This window comes from Bufo bufo, chromosome 1 (assembly GCF_905171765.1).
Source record: "Bufo bufo chromosome 1, aBufBuf1.1, whole genome shotgun sequence".
Classification (NCBI taxonomy): domain Eukaryota; kingdom Metazoa; phylum Chordata; class Amphibia; order Anura; family Bufonidae; genus Bufo; species Bufo bufo.
The window spans coordinates 702,558,945-702,579,679 of record NC_053389.1 but is presented as its reverse complement, the minus strand read 5'-3'; the positions used below and the strand labels follow the sequence as shown (position 1 = coordinate 702,579,679).

Here is a 20,735-nt window from a genome sequence, read left to right as displayed (position 1 = left end):
TGGCTTACATTACAATCTGCCAAAGCCCCGTGGCGCTGCAGATCGCCATGACCACACTTTAATTAGAGCGCTGTACTCACAGTGAAGGTTTCGGAGACCAGTCAAAGTGGTCTCCAGACATGTGATCGCTGTGACTAGCCGTCACAGAGATCCACAGTGATGAAAAGTATGAAGCCAGCACAGCCTTTCTCTGCTAATATCGTCTTTATGCAAGAACGACCTCTGCTGGCTATAAAGTTAACTGTGATCCTGTGGTCACTGTTCATTAAACTCTTCCTGCTCTGACTGGGACATGAAAGGGTTAAATCAACTTTTTATTCTTCAAAAAGAGAAATTAAACAAATCAAAAAAAGGTTATAGCTATAGTTATAGGTTTTAGCAATAGTATAGCCAACTACGTACAGAAACATACATACACACTTTTTCTCCCTTTGTATTAGTTTTAGCAATGCTATGGCGGACTATGTGCAAAATATACCAACTTACAGATTTGTTGTCTGTGTGTGTAATATATATATTTATATATATATATAAAATAAAAATACGAATACCGCGGCACTTCCATAAAGTGACATGTGCTTTATTCGCCAAAAAGGCATGGTGTTTCGGTTCACTCAATGGAACCTTTTTCAAGCAGTGATTCAAAAAGGTTCCATGGAGTGAACCGAAACGTTGCGCCTTTTTGGCGAATAAAGCACATGTCACTTTATGGAAGTGCCGCGGTATTCGTATTTTTATTAGATGTATAGGTGGTAGGACCACCACCTCAACCGCTGGCACTCCGTCCTGCACTTTTGGTTGGTGGTGCTGCCCAGGAGCTTTTTGTTTTATATATAAAATTGTATATTTTTTTTTTTAACATAGGTATTCGTTTTAGCTAAAGTAAAATATACAAAACGCGCACATATTTTTTCTCCTGCTATGTCCTCCGGTATCTCCGTTCCCTAAGTTATGGTAGGCGGAGTCTGCCCTAGCGCTGGCCAATCGCAGCGCAGAGCTCACAGCCTGGGAGGTTATTTTCTCCCAGGCTGTGAGCTCTGCAATGCGATTGGCCAGCGCTAGGGCAGACTCCGCCTACCATAACTTAGGGAACGGAGATACCGGAGGACATAGCAGGAGAACGGAGCGGCGCCCGGGGATAATAGTAAGTGCAGAGAGATCCCCGGGCGCCGCTCCACATGTATGTATACTTAGTTCATAGGGTAAGAATCGGTGAAAGGTCCTCTTTAATACCCATTTCCCTCCTTAGGGGCTAGAACCTGGGATCTTTCAATCCCTTGTCCTATGCACCCTGATAGAGCTCTATCAGGGTGAATAGGACCTCACACTCTCCCTGCTGCCCTGTGCTTTGTGCACACGGGAGCAGGGAGCTGACCATGGCAGCCTGGGCTTGATGATTTTAATAATGGGGGTCGGGGGGGAAGGGGCGCACTGCACCACCAATGATTTTAATACTGGGGGGGTTGAGGGGAGAGAGCGCACTGTGCCACCAATGATAATTAACATTTACAGAAGGCAGGTGTGGCACCTGAAGGTTAACTTCCGCTGATCGCAGCTCCCCGCCAGCACCCGTCCCTCTCTCCTCATTGGTGGCAGCAGCGGCACAGGGGGAGGGAGAGACTGCTTCCTTCTCCCCTGCGCTGCTGAGAACATGGAGCGCGCGGAGAGCAGCACGTTCCAGGTTCTCTGATACTAGACTGCGCAATAGCGAAGCCTGGTATCGAAAAAAGGCAAATCCTGGTATCGAGGTCGATACCAGACAAAAGTATCGATTGGGTATCGAAAATTCGATACCCGAAATAACCCTAGCATGCAGTACATTTTTATAAATCGGGCAGCAAAATATCATCAGGAGACAAATTGCTATTTTGCTAAAATTGCTTTGGCTAGTGTCACGTGGTCGGACCCCTGTCATTCAGACATTATTCCACTATTTTCTTTGGTGAGACAACCCCTTTAAGAAAGGGTGATGCAAGTGAAATTGTGTCTCCCGGTATTGGATAAATAAAGGCTTTGCTCTCACACAATAAGTGAGTGCCATGGTATACAGAAGGCCCAGTATACATGCATGAATATTTTAGAACATAAAAATTTTAGTGTTTGAGAACACAGGCAAAATAAAAACATGTTGACCAAAAGAATGCCAAGAAAACTGTATAAACTGGAATAGTAAAAACTGAGCTTACCAAAAATGCTATTAAACTTCGTTTCGTAGACTCCCACTGAAAGCAGCTCTTAATGAAACGCATTGTGTTCCAGATTGCCATAGTGATTTTTTTAACACGGTAAACATTCCTTGATAAGATCTAGTAGAAAGGATAAATGGATGAGAAAGCTAGAAATCTGTTGCTCCTTTTAAGACACCAGGGGAAATAATAATACAAAATGTTCTTAGGGTAAGTGACTGGCAACAGAAAGCGGTCATAAAACACATCAGACTAGCAGCATGTTCATAAAGATTACATCTGCTGTCCACAGACCGGATTGCTTCGTCCTCCCTAAAGCCTGGTTCAAGGCCAAAGTCACTGGTCATAGGCTGGATATGTTGTATGTATGGATATCAAAACACATGACGGTCATTCTAAGGCATTCTTGTCCAACTGATATTTCTTAAAGGGGTTGTCCCATTACCACAACTTATCCCTTATCCACTGGATAGGTAAGAAGTGTGTGATCGGCAAGGGTCCGACCACTTGGGGCCCCCTCCACTCATGAGAATGGGGGCCGTGCTACTCACTGTTTGAATGGAGTGGTGGTCCCACATGCTCGCTGCCAGAGATATCAGTCTACATGTACTCGGCCATCTCCGGAAGTCTCATTCAGCTGAATGGAGTGACGGACACATATCCGTGTCTACCGCTCCATTCAAGCAGGGAGTACAGGCCTGTGTTCTTGTGATAAGAGAGATCCCCAGCAGTATGACCCCCACCTATCAGTTACTTATCCCCTATTCTGTAGATAGGGGATAAGTTGTCTCAATGGGACAACAATTTTAAATACATAGTAATCAACTATGACATATTAAAGGGGTTTTCCTGTAAAAATTATATTTAAACAAGTTTCTGCAGCATTGCCCCTGAAACAGAAGATGCATGCTTGTCTGCTCCACACCACTCCAGTGGTCTGCACTGCCTCTGCTCTCTCCATGGCTGGCTATGGACATGGTCCCAATGAATGGCTTCAGTGGTGGTGGCCATAAGCAGCACATCATCACTGAAGCCAGTCATTGGCTGCAGTGGTGCATGTGACCGGAAGATGGAGAGAGAAGAGGTAGCGCAGAGGACTGGAGTGCGGTGGAACAGGCAAGTATGAATCTTCTGTTTCAGGGGCCATGCTGCAGGAAAAAAAAAAAATTTGTTTACTGGAAAACCCCTTAAAAAGAGCATTCTTCAGCAGGTTCAACTCCACCAAACCAGGCAAAACTTGTGGTAGGGCTGACCCTGTTGATTAAAAGTCTATCTATCTATGCTATAAGCTCCTGTCTATAAAGCATTCAGTGCGGCAGAAGGGGAATCCGTACTCCCATAACAGCAGAGTAAGGTAGTACGGATTGCAAAGTGCATAAAACATGGAAAATAATAATAATTCGAAAAAAAAACAAAAAACGCAATTCCACCACTGTTTTACGTTCCTTTTGCGGCAAAACTGACCCATGCCCTTCATTCTCTGGGTCAGTACAATTACAACGATATCACATATGTATAGGGTTTTTTATGTCTAAATAGTGTAAATATAAATTTTTTAACTTTGAAAACTTTTTTTTTCTTCTTTCTGGTAAATCTACTGAGCTCTGTGGGGGCTAATTTTTTTAGCGGCGATCTGTAGTTTTTAGTCGATACTATTTTGGAGTGTGCAACTTTTTGATCACATTTTTTTGGGTAAGAGAATCAAAGAAAAAAATGGCAAATGGGCCATTTTGACCCTATTTACCATTACGCTATTCGCTGTATTGGAAAAATATTTTTATATTTTACTAGTATGGGCATTTTCGGTCATGGTGATACCCATGAGGTTTATATTTTTTGTTATTTAGGGTTATTTTTTATCTGAAAAGAAGGGTGATTTACACTTTTATATTTTTTTTTTACTTATATATTTAAAAAAAAAAATTCATTTTTTGTCATGATTTTGAAGCTCGTATTTTAGCCTACAAAATAATCTTTTACATTTTTATTTTTTATTTTGTACAATCATATATTTTTAAACTGGACTTCCATCTAGTAGCCAAAATAAGAATTGCAGTTTGAAGGTTCTCAGCCTCTTCACCGAGGCTGAGCGCATTCAAACCAATTACCGGCAACCCCATTGGCCGCAGGGGATGCCGGTAACACTCTCAGAAGAGAGAGATTCCGAGTTTTTGCGCATTTAGATGCCGCAATGATCACGGTATCTAAAGCCTTTAATTACGGCGATTGGCATTGTTACCAGTCGGGTTAATTAGCCGCAGGTCTCTGCTGTTTGAAACAGCAGAGACCTGCCAGCCATGACTCCTGCTGCATATGCGAGCGGGCACCATGTTTGCGCTGGTAGCGAAAGGGTTAATAAACTTTATTTCGAAATTTAGGTACACGTTAATTGTTACTAAAACTGCACTATTTGCCCTATTAGTTGTCAAAAGAACTTCAGTCTGGGTGTGTGTGCCCCCCCCCCCCCCATGACAAGCCCATTAATGCAGAATAAAGTGGTAGCTTGCTGGTTGTACACAGCTGAACATTTTGATTCTACTTTGCTCATTTAAACAAATTATAGTATATATTAGATGGAATTGAAGAGTAGCCCCGGAAAACAAACCTTTTTTGAAAACTTTGGGTTATCTTCCACAAAGCGTTTTTCTTTGGGATTAAATGTTCTTATACTTGCTCTAACCTGGAAACGGATAACAAAAAAAAAAACAACATGTGAGCCTACTAGATCAGTGAGCTCGCTTGTTTTACTTTCAGTTTACACAAACGAGCAGCCAATATAGAGCGCACAACTTACTGGATTAAAAATGAAATCGATTTCTAGATGAATAATTCCTTTTGAGGCACTGGATAAGTCTTTGTTCTTCAACAAATAAGCCACTTGATGTCCATTTCTTACCTTTAGATAACAGAAATGATAAAAGAAATAAACGCCGTGTATGACTACATACTGTATTCAAATTCACATGTTGCAAGTCTATGATTTCTGAATCATTTATAGGCTTGGAATGCACTAAACTATGTGTTGTATATGAATATCTAAATAACAAGCAAATCCTTCATCAAGCTTTAAGCAGGGCCACATCTGCCATAAGGCAAGATGAGCATCTCACCTCAGGAGGTGGTCAACCTGCCTCTATGGGTGTGACGGTTCTCAGTGGTTCCCGTTCTCATAGTTCAGCCTCATGGGCCACAGTCCACTAAGCCTGAAGCCTATGAGGCAGTAGAACAGTACAACGGGTCACGATGACATGATGCTATTGCGAGTCAAGTCAGGCTACAGGCCGTAAAAGGCTTGTGGTCTGCATCGCGGACGAAGGTGGAGAACAGAAGTCAGATGAGTATTTTTATATTTTTATATATGGTGGCACTACAGGACGGGGCATTACAGGCTGCTGGAGCATTACAGGGCAGGGGCATTACAGGCTGCGGGGGCATTACAAGGCGGCATTACAGGCTACTGGAGCACTACAGGGCGGGGGCATTACAGGCTGCTGGAGCACTACAGGGCGGGGGCATTGCAGGCTGCTGGAGCACTACAGGGCGGGGGCATTGCAGGCTGCTGGAGCACTACAAGGCGGGGGCATTGCAGGCTGCTGGAGCACTACAGGGCGGGGGCATTGCAGGCTGCTGGAGCACTACAGGGCGGGGGCATTGCAGGCTGCTGGAGCACTACAGGGCGGGGGCATTGCAGGCTGCTGGAGCACTACAGGACGGGGGCATTGCAGGCTGCTGGAGCACTACAGGGCGGGGGCATTGCAGGCTGCTGGAGCACTACAGGGCGGGGGCATTGCAGGCTGCTGGAGCACTACAGGGCGGGGGCATTGCAGGCTGCTGGAGCAACAAGCCCAGACTAATGGATGGTACTAGAAAAGTCACTTTTAAGTGTACCAAAGCTTCAGGAAGGCAACCCCCAAATGACATACAGTAAATAATTCTGTCACAATTTTTTAACTAACCAGAGGAATTTTCTAATACTACAAGTTTTCGCATCTTCTGATCTTTTAAATCCCATTTATACTTAAAATCTATGTTGGAAATGTGCCCTATAAAGAACAATTGCCATTTTATAAAGAAGGAGCAGAAGAACTCCGCTCAACACTGTGCTTCTGATCGGCTCTGCATGACTCTCTTTGGACAGCAAGGTCAGTGGTATACAAAGTCCTGGACCTTCTAGGAGCCTGAGCAATGCTGGTCTCTGAGGAGGGCAGAGCAGAGAAGATCAAAACTGAAGCGGCAAGGCACTGGGCTGAGGGATGTTCCTTCGCTTTAGCGATCAGTGGGGTTCTCAGCACCGAGGTCTTGAAAGTTTCTGACAGGTCACCCTAACATATCAAACATTTCTCTGAATTGAAATGTACTCTTTAATAGACATTTAAGATTACTGAATGTCAGATTAGAGGAATTTCACTGAAGGAGATTATGCTTTACATAAAATACAAGGCTTAGTTAGGTTTAAAAATTATTTCTATTTGCCAAGGGTGACTTTTTTTTTTAAAATATAAAAAAAAATGTTAAAAAGGAAAAAAAAAAATCTAATACATTTGGAGTCAGTAAGGATCCTTTCTAATTCAATTCAATAAAATTCTTGGCAGAGCTGAGTGGCTAGAGGCTCTCGTGGGGTTAATAATCTACAACTTCCACCTTCCAATGAACAGGACATGTTCTCTGGGTATACAAGCTGCCCTTCTGGCATATTCATAAATTTGCTGTAATGTAGGCGCCGATGGAGAATGTTGTATCACTTTTAGCCAAATGTTCTTTATAGCCACTTTCCTGACACATTCCCTTTATACAGGTGTAGTTAAAGAGCCATCCAGAAGTCCATAAAGATTGCTGAAAGACTGGGCAGCTCTTAAAAAAACGAGTGTGAACAGTCTGCGTGAGGATCCCACAGAACATTTGGCACAGAGTGGTGCTGTACCATAGCATCTGCTCAAGGCTCTCTCTTCCAATAACATCAGAGATATGGGGACCGGGGGACATGTTAACTCATCAAAAACTGCACAGAAGTACAGAGAGTAGAAACAGTTCCACTGCTAACATCGGTATGTTCACAGACAAGTCCGCATTACTATGTGCATTGATGAAAATAAAATTAGAAGATACCCAATTGCTAGTGTTTCATTTGAAATATACAACATAAAAAGTGTATTAGAGCTGAACACATGTACTAATAAAAGTGTGTGCAACTTCATACAAGACAGTAATGAGGGAAATATATCCATTTCTAATTCTATATCTAATCTAAAGCAAAGAGAAAACTGTGTATCCCTGACAAAGGAAGAAGACTCTTCTGGTACGCGTTGGAGAGTTTTTGTCTGTACATGTGGCGACATCACACGCTACCACCGCTTTACTTTCAGTTTTGGATTTTACCACCAGCAGGAGCATCTCTACAGAAAAACTCTTTTGGGATCACATATCCAGCAGCATTGAATATGTAGCCATTGCCATCCTATGAGCCAGTGCAACACAGGGTTAAATGGGCATTCAGGTTATGTAAAGTTATCCCCTATCCACAAGGGAGAACCTTCTTTCCTCTAGACATAGTGAATGGGAGAGATCTCTGTACTGACCCCTGATATATTTATACACGGTTATTAGATCTCCCCTTAGTCTTTTTTCCAAACTAAATACATTTTATTTTGATAATCTTTCAGGGTACTGTAGTCCCCCCATTCCAGTTATTACTTTAGTTGCCCTCCTCTGAACCCTCTCCAGCTCTGCTATGTCTGCCTTGTTCACAGGAGCCCAGAACTGTACACAGTACTCCATGTGTGGTCTGACTAGTGATTTGTAAAGTGGCAGGACCATGTTCTCATCACGGACATCTATGCCCCTTTTGATGCAACCCATTATCTTATTGGCCTTGGCAGCAGCTGCCTGACACTGGTTTCTACAGTTACGTTTACGGTCAGCTAAAATTCCTAAGTCCTTTTCTATGTCAGCTTTACCCAGTGTTTCAACATTTAGTATGTATGGGTAAGGGCTCATGCACACAAATGTATTATTTTTTTCTGTTTCCGTGCCGTTTTTCTTAAAGGTCCGTATGCAAAACGATTCAGTTTCCGTATGTCCGTTCCTCAAAAAAAATAGAGCATGTCCAATTTTTGTCCATTTTGCAGACAGGGACAGGCATTGTTACAATGGATCCGCACAAAAAAAATAAACTGATCCAATACGGATGTCATGCGTTTTTTTTTTTTTTTTTTGCTGATCTGTGTTTTGCGGACCACAAAATACATATGGTCGTGTGCATGAGCTCTAACTTGCATTATTCCTTCCCATGTGCATAACTTTACATTTGTCAGTGTTAAACCTCATCTGCCACTTATCTGCCCAAGCCTCCAATCTATCCAGATCCCTCTGTAGCAGTATACTGTCCTCTTCAGTGTTAATTACTTTACACAGTTTAGTGTTATCTGCAAAAATTTATATTTTACTTGCCAAGCCTTCTACAAGATCATTAATAAATATATTGGCGACAATAATGCCCAATACTGACCCCTGTGGTACCCCACTAGTGACGGTGACCCAATCTGAGTGTGTACTCAGATTGGGTCACCAAGCATTCTCATCTAATGTACTAAACTTTTATGTGGACCAATATCAAAATGCTTTGGAGAAGTCAAGATATAGGACATCCATTGACTTGCCCAGGTCCAGTCTGAAACTTGCCTCCTCATAGAAACTGATTGGATTTTGCGTATCCGCAAAAAAAACAAAAACCGTATGCCATCCGTTTATTTTTATTTTTTTTCGGATACATTGTAACAATGCCTAAAACGGGACATGTTCTATTTTTTTTGAGGGGCTACGGAACGTACATACTGATGCGGACAGCACACAGTTGTCCAATTGAAAAGAATGGGTCGGCATCCTAGCCGCAAAAAAAACGGAACGGACACGGAAACAAACAACGTTTGTGTGCATGTAGCCTTATACACATTTTCAGAGGTACTCCAGAATAGCATCTCTTAGAAAACCTATGTATCATGCCAGACTTATCATTTGTTGCTGTACTCAAATTGTCTCCGTTTTACAATATTTTTTTGCCATTAATGGAAATTTCACACAAATATTTAACTTTACAGACTATCACAACTAATGAATATTCACTTACAGAGAGCAAAGGGATTGCAACTTTTCCAAGGAAGTCAGGAGGCTTATCTCCATCTTCATCAAACACTGTTACCTCCAAAGAATCATGAAGATCTTTAATTGGGCTGAAACATAAAAGAAAGAACAAAACATAAATCATAATTTTACCAAGGAATACAATATTACCAAAGTGCCAATTTGATGCCACAGCATACACTGCACTTACAAAGTGAAGACTTTATTCCATTCCGGGTTGAGGTTTTTATATACTGTATGGGTCTGCAAGTGATCGTTCCCCACTTCCAAAACACAGAAAGGGTCACTTTTTCCTAGATTAAAAATTGCACTGCATTAATTTAATAAAAATAATAAAAAAGCAAGTGGAATATCACACACTTCTAGAGTACATTACATATAGTAGACTTGGAAGCACAACCAGTCTCATCTCGTAGAAGAGAACCCATTCCAAGTAGAAATTTTGCAGTTTTCTTTTAGAAATGCACAGTGGTTGGCTGAAAGAAATGTAAAATGCTGGGGTTCAAGTAGAAACCCACAACTGTCTTGAGTGTGGGACTGGCTGCCAACAGGACATATGGAAGACTTGCACCATATGACGTTCTCCTTAGAAGCTATGGGAGGGTCTGCGCGCCTTACCTTTATACGGCTGATCGGCAAGGTGTACCGGACCCCCGCTGATCTGATATTTATGACCTATCTCGAGGATAGGTCATCAATATCAAAACACTGGTTGTATTCAGAGGTTATGACCACCCGGTAATCCAATCAATTGACACAACCAAGATAAGGGTTTTGGTCAGACCGATGCTATTTAAGTAGGCTAAACCCTAAAGTCCAAAAGAATAATCACAAAGTGGGTAGCTTTATTAATACTTAACATTTATTTATTTAATAGTTAAAATAATAGGCCCTTGATGTATAGAAAAAATCTAAACTGAGTGCAATTGAGATATTGCATACAACTCTCTGTTGGCATGCCAACACAGAGAGAAAAGATGGACCAAAAAAGGAGGAAGGGACAGATATATTGATAGGTTGAGAAGAGAGGATGCGTAGTAAGAGGGACACACTGCTAAGTCTCAGCCCTAGATGTCCCTTATCCTAACTCCTCAACACACTAAAGATCTATCCCAACCCTAATTAGCCCTACCTAGACCTGGACTGCCCAGCTTTGTCCGAAAGATAGAATGTGGTCCCTATTTCTAGAGAATAGCATACCAGATCAGACAAAGGAGGGCAGTATATAAAAGACTGACAAACAAAAATTATATATATATGTGTATATGAGAAGACCTATATACAATGCGATGAATGAGCTATATAGGTACAGTGCTCAGGGATCAATGGTCGGTCCTAAATTAATAAAGAGCGTCCCATAAATACATATATGACACAACCTATAAAATTTGTGATAAATAAACTCAATAGGTACAGTGCTCAGGGATCAATGGTAGGTCCCAAGTTAATAAAGAACGTCCCGACGCGTTTCCTTGAAGGTTAACAAATCTTCAGGGGACTACAACCTTTAAATGTATTGGTCACGAAATTTGACTGAATTGTATGTGTCACAAGTTCTGTCAAATATTTAAATTTCTGCAAGAGGTGGCTCTCAAGTATCCAGAGCAATAGCCACACTAATGATACACAGAAATATTGTCATTTGACCAGAAAGGACTCAAAAGACCCCCCCATGACCACCTGAATTCAGGGTCATAGACACAATGGTTACCAAGTAGCTGGGTCTAGAGTCATTTCGGTCAAAAGACATACAAACTAACACGTGACCATCTATTTGAGGGTCACTAGTTTGATTCATCAATCAGCAAAAAATAATAAAGTGACTATCAGTTCAAAAGTCAATCATAAGACATGGTATAACAGATAGACCACCAGTTTAAATAAAATCCAGGTCTATGACAATACAATATGACCTGAGTTGCACTCAGAGAAACTAAAGAGGCTGTCTCTCAAGCATTGAATCAGCTTTGCTGGTGTATTATCGCCCACCAGATGATGTTAAAAGACAGTTCAATGCTATGTGCCAGAAAGCGCTTGTACAGCGATAAGGTTTGAGCACATGCAGTCAGCAAGGTACTTATCTGTACAGTCGTGATACACCAACTGTTCACAGAGGGGTGCGGGTGTCACGCCTCGGCATTCCGCGTATGGCAGCTGCAGTGAGGGTGAGTTCGCGGCTCGTTTAAAAAGCCGTCCAGTTCCGCCCATTCTCCGCCCATTGACGTCATCTCGTCAGCTGATCGGGTCACGTGACAACAGCACATGATAGTTTCCCGATCAGGTGACCCGGCCGGGATGGGAGGCGCTCGGCGAGTCCTGCTGTCATAGCAACCGCAAACAGAACAGCCTTTATCACGGAGCAAAGACCTAGGCAGATCGGCTGTCAGTCCAGCGGCCGCAAAGGCCATAGCGCCGCCCCAAACCGCACAGGATTGACGTTACAACAGAGCGGATCTGTTTCAATGTGTCAGCGAAGTAGGTAGGCAAAACATCTCCACATGACACATTAAACAATATTTATATATTTAGAGATCAATGGTTCCTTGGTCTCCGAATAGTATGTTTATTTAGAGCTCATATATTTGGATTTCATAATGACTGTTGCGATTTAAACTAGAAAATATACTTCCACCACAGAAAGCAGCAGCAAATGCAAAAAACAAGAGGAAGAAAAGAGACAAGAAACAGGTAGGGATTGAAGAATGTACAGGTTTTAAGAGTACACATAGATGAGTGGATCAATGGGCTTAAGGATCTATGTAACTGTTGAATGACAACTGTTCATTCAATCCCAAAGGAGCCACAGTCTGCAGTTGGAAGATCCACCACGTCTCTCTCTGTAAAATCCTCCTGTCCCAATCGCCCCCTCGTCTTGGTTTTTGAACAATTTCAATTCCCATGAATTTAAGGCCAGATATATCGCCTCCATGCACAGTATTGATATGTGTGGCTAGGGGTGTGTCCCTGTCATTCCTGACGTCACCCAGATGTTCCCCAACCCGACGACGTAATTCACGGGTGGTCTTGCCCACATATTCAAGTCCACAGATACAGTTAGCTTTATATATAACGCCCCTTGAGCGGCAGTTAACAAATTGTCTAATCTGGTGCATCTTGCCAGTGACACTACCACAAAATGTGCGTCCCTGTGTAATGTGAGGGCACGCTATACAGCCACTGCAGCGAAAACTACCAACAGGTCGTCGGAGCCAAGTTTCTCTGCCCTCCTGGTTTTCGCTGAAGTGGCTGTGGACCAATCGGTCCTTGAGGCTCAAACCCCTGCGATATGTGACCTGTACTGTCTCGGAGATGGCATTTCTGATATCAGGGTCTAGTAGGAGGACCTCCCAGTGGTTCCTGAGTATCTGTTTTACTTCATCCGATGCACCATCAAATGTGCCTATCAGACGTATCGGTCCACTGGTTGTTATTTTTGGTTTAGGGTATAATAATTCATCCCTCTTGCTGTTACAAGCCCTCCTATAAGCTGATCTCAAAACAGCATCTGGATACCCCCTCTCACGAAACCTGCACCGTAGATCTTGAGCCTGTTTCTTAAAATCATGCCAGGTGGAACAGTTCCTCCTAATACGCAGGTACTGTCCCACCGGTATCCCTCTTTTGAGGGGTTGTGGATGATGACTCGTCCAATGTAACAGCGCATTCGTGGAGGTAGGTTTCCTAAATGTTTTAGTTTGTAACATATTATCCTTGTCCCTTGATATCTCTATATCCAGGAAGGGCAAGGTGTCGGTTTTGAATTCAAAGGTGAATCTCATATTGATGGAATTAATGTTCAATTCTTTTATGAATGCAATGAATTCACTCTCATTCCCCTTCCAGACGACAAAAATATTGTCTATAAATCTGGCCCATGTTAAAACGCATGGGATAAAATTGTTAGGTGCATCGTTGAATACCAGGGTCCGTTCCCACCAGCCCAGGAACAAATTTGCATACGATGGGGCACAAGAACTCCCCATCGCAGTGCCCCTGAGCTGGTGGTACAGAACCCCGTCGAACAAAAAGAAATTCCTTGTCAAGACAAAATTCAATAGACGTAAGACAAATAAGTTATGTAAATGGAACTGACGTCCCCTTGTACTCAAGAATGTTTCCACAGCCCTCAATCCTAAGGTATGGGGTATTGAGGAGTATAGGGCCTCCACATCAATCGAGGCCAAAGATGTACCCTCCTCCATGGAAACTCCCTCTAAGCGACCCAATAGATCGCTCGTGTCCCTCAGGTAAGAGGGCAAGGTCTTGACAAAAGGTGCCAAGATGTGATCTATATAGATCCCCACATTCTGTGTCAAGCTGTTTACACCCGACACGATGGGGCGACCTTTAACAGGGGTGCCACCCTTGTGAATTTTTGGTAAACTGTAAAAGGTGGCTAGGGTTGGATGTTTTTTATAAAGGAAATCGAATTCCTCCCCTGAGATCAGATCTTCCATTTTGGCTTCTCGTAGAATGCAAATCAGTTCTTGCTGAAAAGTGCCAGTAGGGTCACTATTGAGCTTCTCATAAGTGTCTCCATCACTGAGTAAAGACTGGCACATTGCCCTATAGTCTGCAGTATCCATCAGGACAATGTTCCCCCCTTTATCAGAAGGTTTGATGGTGAGATTTTTCTTTTGTTCAAGATTTTGTAGAGATTTGTATTCAGCTTTGCTGCAATTAAAGTCGTGTAAAGATGGTACCAGGTTTGACAAGTCTCGACATACTTGATTAACAAATACATCGATGCAAGTCGGATCCCCTGAAGGTGGAGTTTTAACACTTTTGTTCTTCAGAGTGGTAAATGGACCCTTACCTTCCTGAGGTACACTCTCACTAAGGCTAAATAATAGACGGACATCCTTCAAAATATCTGGTGAGACACCCATCTCTTTGCTTTCACGTTTCTCAACCAGCGCAAAATGTTTGCGCCACCTGAGTTTCCTCGCAAAGAGATGGATGTCTCTCACCCAGCTGAAAAGGTCGAAACTTGATGCAGGGACAAAGGACAGGCCCTTACTTAGAATGCACATCTCCGAATCCTGTAGAGACTGGCTAGATAAGTTGACTATTTGGCTATATTTCCCTGGGGCCTTGTTGTCTGTAGTGGTAGTTTCTGAGGACCCCGATTGCGGAGTGGATAGGGTGTCTCTAAAAAATCAAGCCCAGCACCAGTCTGACCGCCTCTTGAATTCTTCCTATCTCCTCTGCGACGTCCTATCCTCTGTTGACCTCTACCTCTACCTCTGTTGTAGTGGCCTGCCTCTCTCTCGTTATCAGAGGCATCAGTTTCACTGGATGTAACATCCGTCTCTGGTCTTTTATGTTGCGAGGTATTACGATCTACAGTGGAGTAAACTCTATTTTCCCTAAAATCTTGGAGATCACGATTAAACTGACGATGTTTTCGTTCTTTTAGATGGAATTGGAATTTTTCCAAGATGTTTTTAAGTTGTAATTCCTTATTGTTAAACTCTGTCTCAGTTTTAAATTTTTGTGTGAGCTCAATCTGTTCTCTCAGTTTATTTTCTAAGATTACAAGATTGCTCTTCTCCTCGTCTAGTAATAGCTGCATAAACCGCAGCGAGCTTTTTGTGGCTTCCTCTTCCCATTTACTAATCAACGAGGCAGTTCTACATCTATTAGCCGGTGTCAGAGTGATCCTCAATCCTCTAGGGACAATTTTATTCTTCAGGTAGTTATCAATTGACTGGATCTCCCACCATGAAGTAATTTGCTCTTTGTAGATTTTAGTAAGATCTTTAAATGCTGCTTTAAATGAAGGTGCGTATTTACTCTGTACTAGTGTTTTCTCCGAGAAGACCTCACTAGCCTCTGAGAGTAATAGTTGTTTATCAACACCAGTGGAGAGAAACCCAGCCATACTCTAAGAAAAATGAAATCAATTGACACAACCAAGATAAGGGTTTTGGTCAGACCGATGCTATTTAAGTAGGCTAAACCCTAAAGTCCAAAAGAATAATCACAAAGTGGGTAGCTTTATTAATACTTAACATTTATTTATTTAATAGTTAAAATAATAGGCCCTTGATGTATAGAAAAAATCTAAACTGAGTGCAATTGAGATATTGCATACAACTCTCTGTTGGCATGCCAACACAGAGAGAAAAGATGGACCAAAAAAGGAGGAAGGGACAGATATATTGATAGGTTGAGAAGAGAGGATGCGTAGTAAGAGGGACACACTGCTGAGTCTCAGCCCTAGATGTCCCTTATCCTAACTCCTCAACACACTAAAGATCTATCCCAACCCTAATTAGCCCTACCTAGACCTGGACTGCCCAGCTTTCGGACAAAGCTGGGCAGTCCAGGTCTAGGTAGGGCTAATTAGGGTTGGGATAGATCTTTAGTGTGTTGAGGAGTTAGGATAAGGGACATCTAGGGCTGAGACTCAGCAGTGTGTCCCTCTTACTACGCATCCTCTCTTCTCAACCTATCAATATATCTGTCCCTTCCTCCTTTTTTGGTCCATCTTTTCTCTCTGTGTTGGCATGCCAACAGAGAGTTGTATGCAATATCTCAATTGCACTCAGTTTAGATTTTTTCTATACATCAAGGGCCTATTATTTTAACTATTAAATAAATAAATGTTAAGTATTAATAAAGCTACCCACTTTGTGATTATTCTTTTGGACTTTAGGGTTTAGCCTACTTAAATAGCATCGGTCTGACCAAAACCCTTATCTTGGTTGTGTCAATTGATTTCATTTTTCTTAGAGTATGGCTGGGTTTCTCTCCACTGGTGTTGATAAACAACTATTACTCTCAGAGGCTAGTGAGGTCTTCTCGGAGAAAACACTAGTACAGAGTAAATACGCACCTTCATTTAAAGCAGCATTTAAAGATCTTACTAAAATCTACAAAGAGCAAATTACTTCATGGTGGGAGATCCAGTCAATTGAAAACTACCTGAAGAATAAAATTGTCCCTAGAGGATTGAGGATCACTCTGACACCGGCTAATAGATGTAGAACTGCCTCGTTGATTAGTAAATGGGAAGAGGAAGCCACAAAAAGCTCGCTGCGGTTTATGCAGCTATTACTAGACGAGGAGAAGAGCAATCTTGTAATCTTAGAAAATAAACTGAGAGAACAGATTGAGCTCACACAAAAATTTAAAACTGAGACAGAGTTTAACAATAAGGAATTACAACTTAAAAACATCTTGGAAAAATTCCAATTCCATCTAAAAGAACGAAAACATCGTCAGTTTAATCGTGATCTCCAAGATTTTAGGGAAAATAGAGTTTACTCCACTGTAGATCGTAATACCTCGCAACATAAAAGACCAGAGACGGATGTTACATCCAGTGAAACTGATGCCTCTGATAACGAGAGAGAGGCAGGCCACTACAACAGAGGTAGAGGTAGAGGTCAACAGAGGATAGGACGTCGCAGAGGAGATAGGAAGAATTCAAGAGGCGGTCAGACTGGTGCTGGGCTTGATTTTTTAGAGACACCCTATCCACTCCGCAATCGGGGTCCTCAGAAACTACCACTACAGACAACAAGGCCCCAGGGAAATATAGCCAAATAGTCAACTTATCTAGCCAGTCTCTACAGGATTCGGAGATGTGCATTCTAAGTAAGGGCCTGTCCTTTGTCCCTGCATCAAGTTTCGACCTTTTCAGCTGGGTGAGAGACATCCATCTCTTTGCGAGGAAACTCAGGTGGCGCAAACATTTTGCGCTGGTTGAGAAACGTGAAAGCAAAGAGATGGGTGTCTCACCAGATATTTTGAAGGATGTCCGTCTATTATTTAGCCTTAGTGAGAGTGTACCTCAGGAAGGTAAGGGTCCATTTACCACTCTGAAGAACAAAAGTGTTAAAACTCCACCTTCAGGGGATCCGACTTGCATCGATGTATTTGTTAATCAAGTATGTCGAGACTTGTCAAACCTGGTACCATCTTTACACGACTTTAATTGCAGCAAAGCTGAATACAAATCTCTACAAAATCTTGAACAAAAGAAAAATCTCACCATCAAACCTTCTGATAAAGGGGGGAACATTGTCCTGATGGATACTGCAGACTATAGGGCAATGTGCCAGTCTTTACTCAGTGATGGAGACACTTATGAGAAGCTCAATAGTGACCCTACTGGCACTTTTCAGCAAGAACTGATTTGCATTCTACGAGAAGCCAAAATGGAAGATCTGATCTCAGGGGAGGAATTCGATTTCCTTTATAAAAAACATCCAACCCTAGCCACCTTTTACAGTTTACCAAAAATTCACAAGGGTGGCACCCCTGTTAAAGGTCGCCCCATCGTGTCGGGTGTAAACAGCTTGACACAGAATGTGGGGATCTATATAGATCACATCTTGGCACCTTTTGTCAAGACCTTGCCCTCTTACCTGAGGGACACGAGCGATCTATTGGGTCGCTTAGAGGGAGTTTCCATGGAGGAGGGTACATCTTTGGCCTCGATTGATGTGGAGGCCCTATACTCCTCAATACCCCATACCTTGGGATTGAGGGCTGTGGAAACATTCTTGAGTACAAGGGGACGTCAGTTCCATTTACATAACTTATTTGTCTTACGTCTATTGAATTTTGTCTTGACAAGGAATTTCTTTTTGTTCGACGGGGTTCTGTACCACCAGCTCAGGGGCACTGCGATGGGGAGTTCTTGTGCCCCATCGTATGCAAATTTGTTCCTGGGCTGGTGGGAACGGACCCTGGTATTCAACGATGCACCTAACAATTTTATCCCATGCGTTTTAACATGGGCCAGATTTATAGACGATATTTTTGTCGTCTGGAAGGGGAATGAGAGTGAATTCATTGCATTCATAAAAGAATTGAACATTAATTCCATCAATATGAGATTCACCTTTGAATTCAAAACCGACACCTTGCCCTTCCTGGATATAGAGATATCAAGGGACAAGGATAATATGTTACAAACTAAAACATTTAGGAAACCTACCTCCACGAATGCGCTGTTACATTGGACGAGTCATCATCCACAACCCCTCAAAAGAGGGATACCGGTGGGACAGTACCTGCGTATTAGGAGGAACTGTTCCACCTGGCATGATTTTAAGAAACAGGCTCAAGATCTACGGTGCAGGTTTCGTGAGAGGGGGTATCCAGATGCTGTTTTGAGATCAGCTTATAGGAGGGCTTGTAACAGCAAGAGGGATGAATTATTATACCCTAAACCAAAAATAACAACCAGTGGACCGATACGTCTGATAGGCACATTTGATGGTGCATCGGATGAAGTAAAACAGATACTCAGGAACCACTGGGAGGTCCTCCTACTAGACCCTGATATCAGAAATGCCATCTCCGAGACAGTACAGGTCACATATCGCAGGGGTTTGAGCCTCAAGGACCGATTGGTCCACAGCCACTTCAGCGAAAACCAGGAGGGCAGAGAAACTTGGCTCCGACGACCTGTTGGTAGTTTTCGCTGCAGTGGCTGTATAGCGTGCCCTCACATTACACAGGGACGCACATTTTGTGGTAGTGTCACTGGCAAGATGCACCAGATTAGACAATTTGTTAACTGCCGCTCAAGGGGCGTTATATATAAAGCTAACTGTATCTGTGGACTTGAATATGTGGGCAAGACCACCCGTGAATTACGTCGTCGGGTTGGGGAACATCTGGGTGACGTCAGGAATGACAGGGACACACCCCTAGCCACACATATCAATACTGTGCATGGAGGCGATATATCTGGCCTTAAATTCATGGGAATTGAAATTGTTCAAAAACCAAGACGAGGGGGCGATTGGGACAGGAGGATTTTACAGAGAGAGACGTGGTGGATCTTCCAACTGCAGACTGTGGCTCCTTTGGGAGTGAATGAACAGTTGTCATTCAACAGTTACATAGATCCTTAAGCCCATTGATCCACTCATCTATGTGTACTCTTAAAACCTGTACATTCTTCAATCCCTACCTGTTTCTTGTCTCTTTTCTTCCTCTTGTTTTTTGCATTTGCTGCTGCTTTCTGTGGTGGAAGTATATTTTCTAGTTTAAATCGCAACAGTCATTATGAAATCCAAATATATGAGCTCTAAATAAACATACTATTCGGAGACCAAGGAACCATTGATCTCTAAATATATAAATATTGTTTAATGTGTCATGTGGAGATGTTTTGCCTACCTACTTCGCTGACACATTGAAACAGATCCGCTCTGTTGTAACGTCAATCCTGTGCGGTTTGGGGCGGCGCTATGGCCTTTGCGGCCGCTGGACTGACAGCCGATCTGCCTAGGTCTTTGCTCCGTGATAAAGGCTGTTCTGTTTGCGGTTGCTATGACAGCAGGACTCGCCGAGCGCCTCCCATCCCGGCCGGGTCACCTGATCGGGAAACTATCATGTGCTGTTGTCACGTGACCCGATCAGCTGACGAGATGACGTCAATGGGCGGAGAATGGGCGGAACTGGACGGCTTTTTAAACGAGCCGCGAACTCACCCTCACTGCAGCTGCCATACGCGGAATGCCGAGGCGTGACACCCGCACCCCTCTGTGAACAGTTGGTGTATCACGACTGTACAGATAAGTACCTTGCTGACTGCATGTGCTCAAACCTTATCGCTGTACAAGCGCTTTCTGGCACATCGCATTGAACTGTCTTTTAACATCATCTGGTGGGCGATAATACACCAGCAAAGCTGATTCAATGCTTGAGAGACAGCCTCTTTAGTTTCTCTGAGTGCAACTCAGGTCATATTGTATTGTCATAGACCTGGATTTTATTTAAACTGGTGGTCTATCTGTTATACCATGTCTTATGATTGACTTTTGAACTGATAGTCACTTTATTATTTTTTGCTGATTGATGAATCAAACTAGTGACCCTCAAATAGATGGTCACGTGTTAGTTTGTATGTCTTTTGACCGAAATGACTCTAGACCCAGCTACTTGGTAACCATTGTGTCTATGACCCTGAATTCAGGTGGTCATGGGGGGGTCTTTTGAGTCCTTTCTGGTCAAATGACAATATTTCTGTGTATCATTAGTGTGGCTATTGCTCTGGATACTTGAGAGCCACCTCTTGCAGAAATTTAAATATTTGACAGAACTTGTGACACATACAATTCAGTCAAATTTCGTGACCAATACATTTAAAGGTTGTAGTCCCCTGAAGATTTGTTAACCTTCAAGGAAACGCGTCGGGACGTTCTTTATTAACTTGGGACCTACCATTGATCCCTGAGCACTGTACCTATTGAGTTTATTTATCACAAATTTTATAGGTTGTGTCATATATGTATTTATGGGACGCTCTTTATTAATTTAGGACCGACCATTGATCCCTGAGCACTGTACCTATATAGCTCATTCATCGCATTGTATATAGGTCTTCTCATATACACATATATATATAATTTTTGTTTGTCAGTCTTTTATATACTGCCCTCC

The 20,735-nt window shown here is 42.6% G+C and overlaps 1 protein-coding gene across 3 annotated transcripts in view; it reads right to left on the bottom strand.

Annotated features, from left to right (window-relative positions):
• The window catches only part of MCTP2 (multiple C2 and transmembrane domain containing 2), a 209,316-nt gene that overhangs the window by 61,860 nt on the left and 126,721 nt on the right, over positions 1 to 20,735 (bottom strand). For all 3 annotated transcript variants that reach the window (XM_040414208.1, XM_040414210.1, XM_040414209.1), the window contains exons 13-17: positions 9,514 to 9,616; positions 9,310 to 9,412; positions 4,981 to 5,082; positions 4,792 to 4,866; positions 2,187 to 2,306 (exon numbers count right to left, since the gene is read on the bottom strand). In XM_040414208.1, coding sequence (XP_040270142.1) covers positions 2,187 to 2,306; positions 4,792 to 4,866; positions 4,981 to 5,082; positions 9,310 to 9,412; positions 9,514 to 9,616 — 503 coding nt within the window. The remainder of the gene's footprint in view (positions 1 to 2,186; positions 2,307 to 4,791; positions 4,867 to 4,980; positions 5,083 to 9,309; positions 9,413 to 9,513; positions 9,617 to 20,735) is intronic.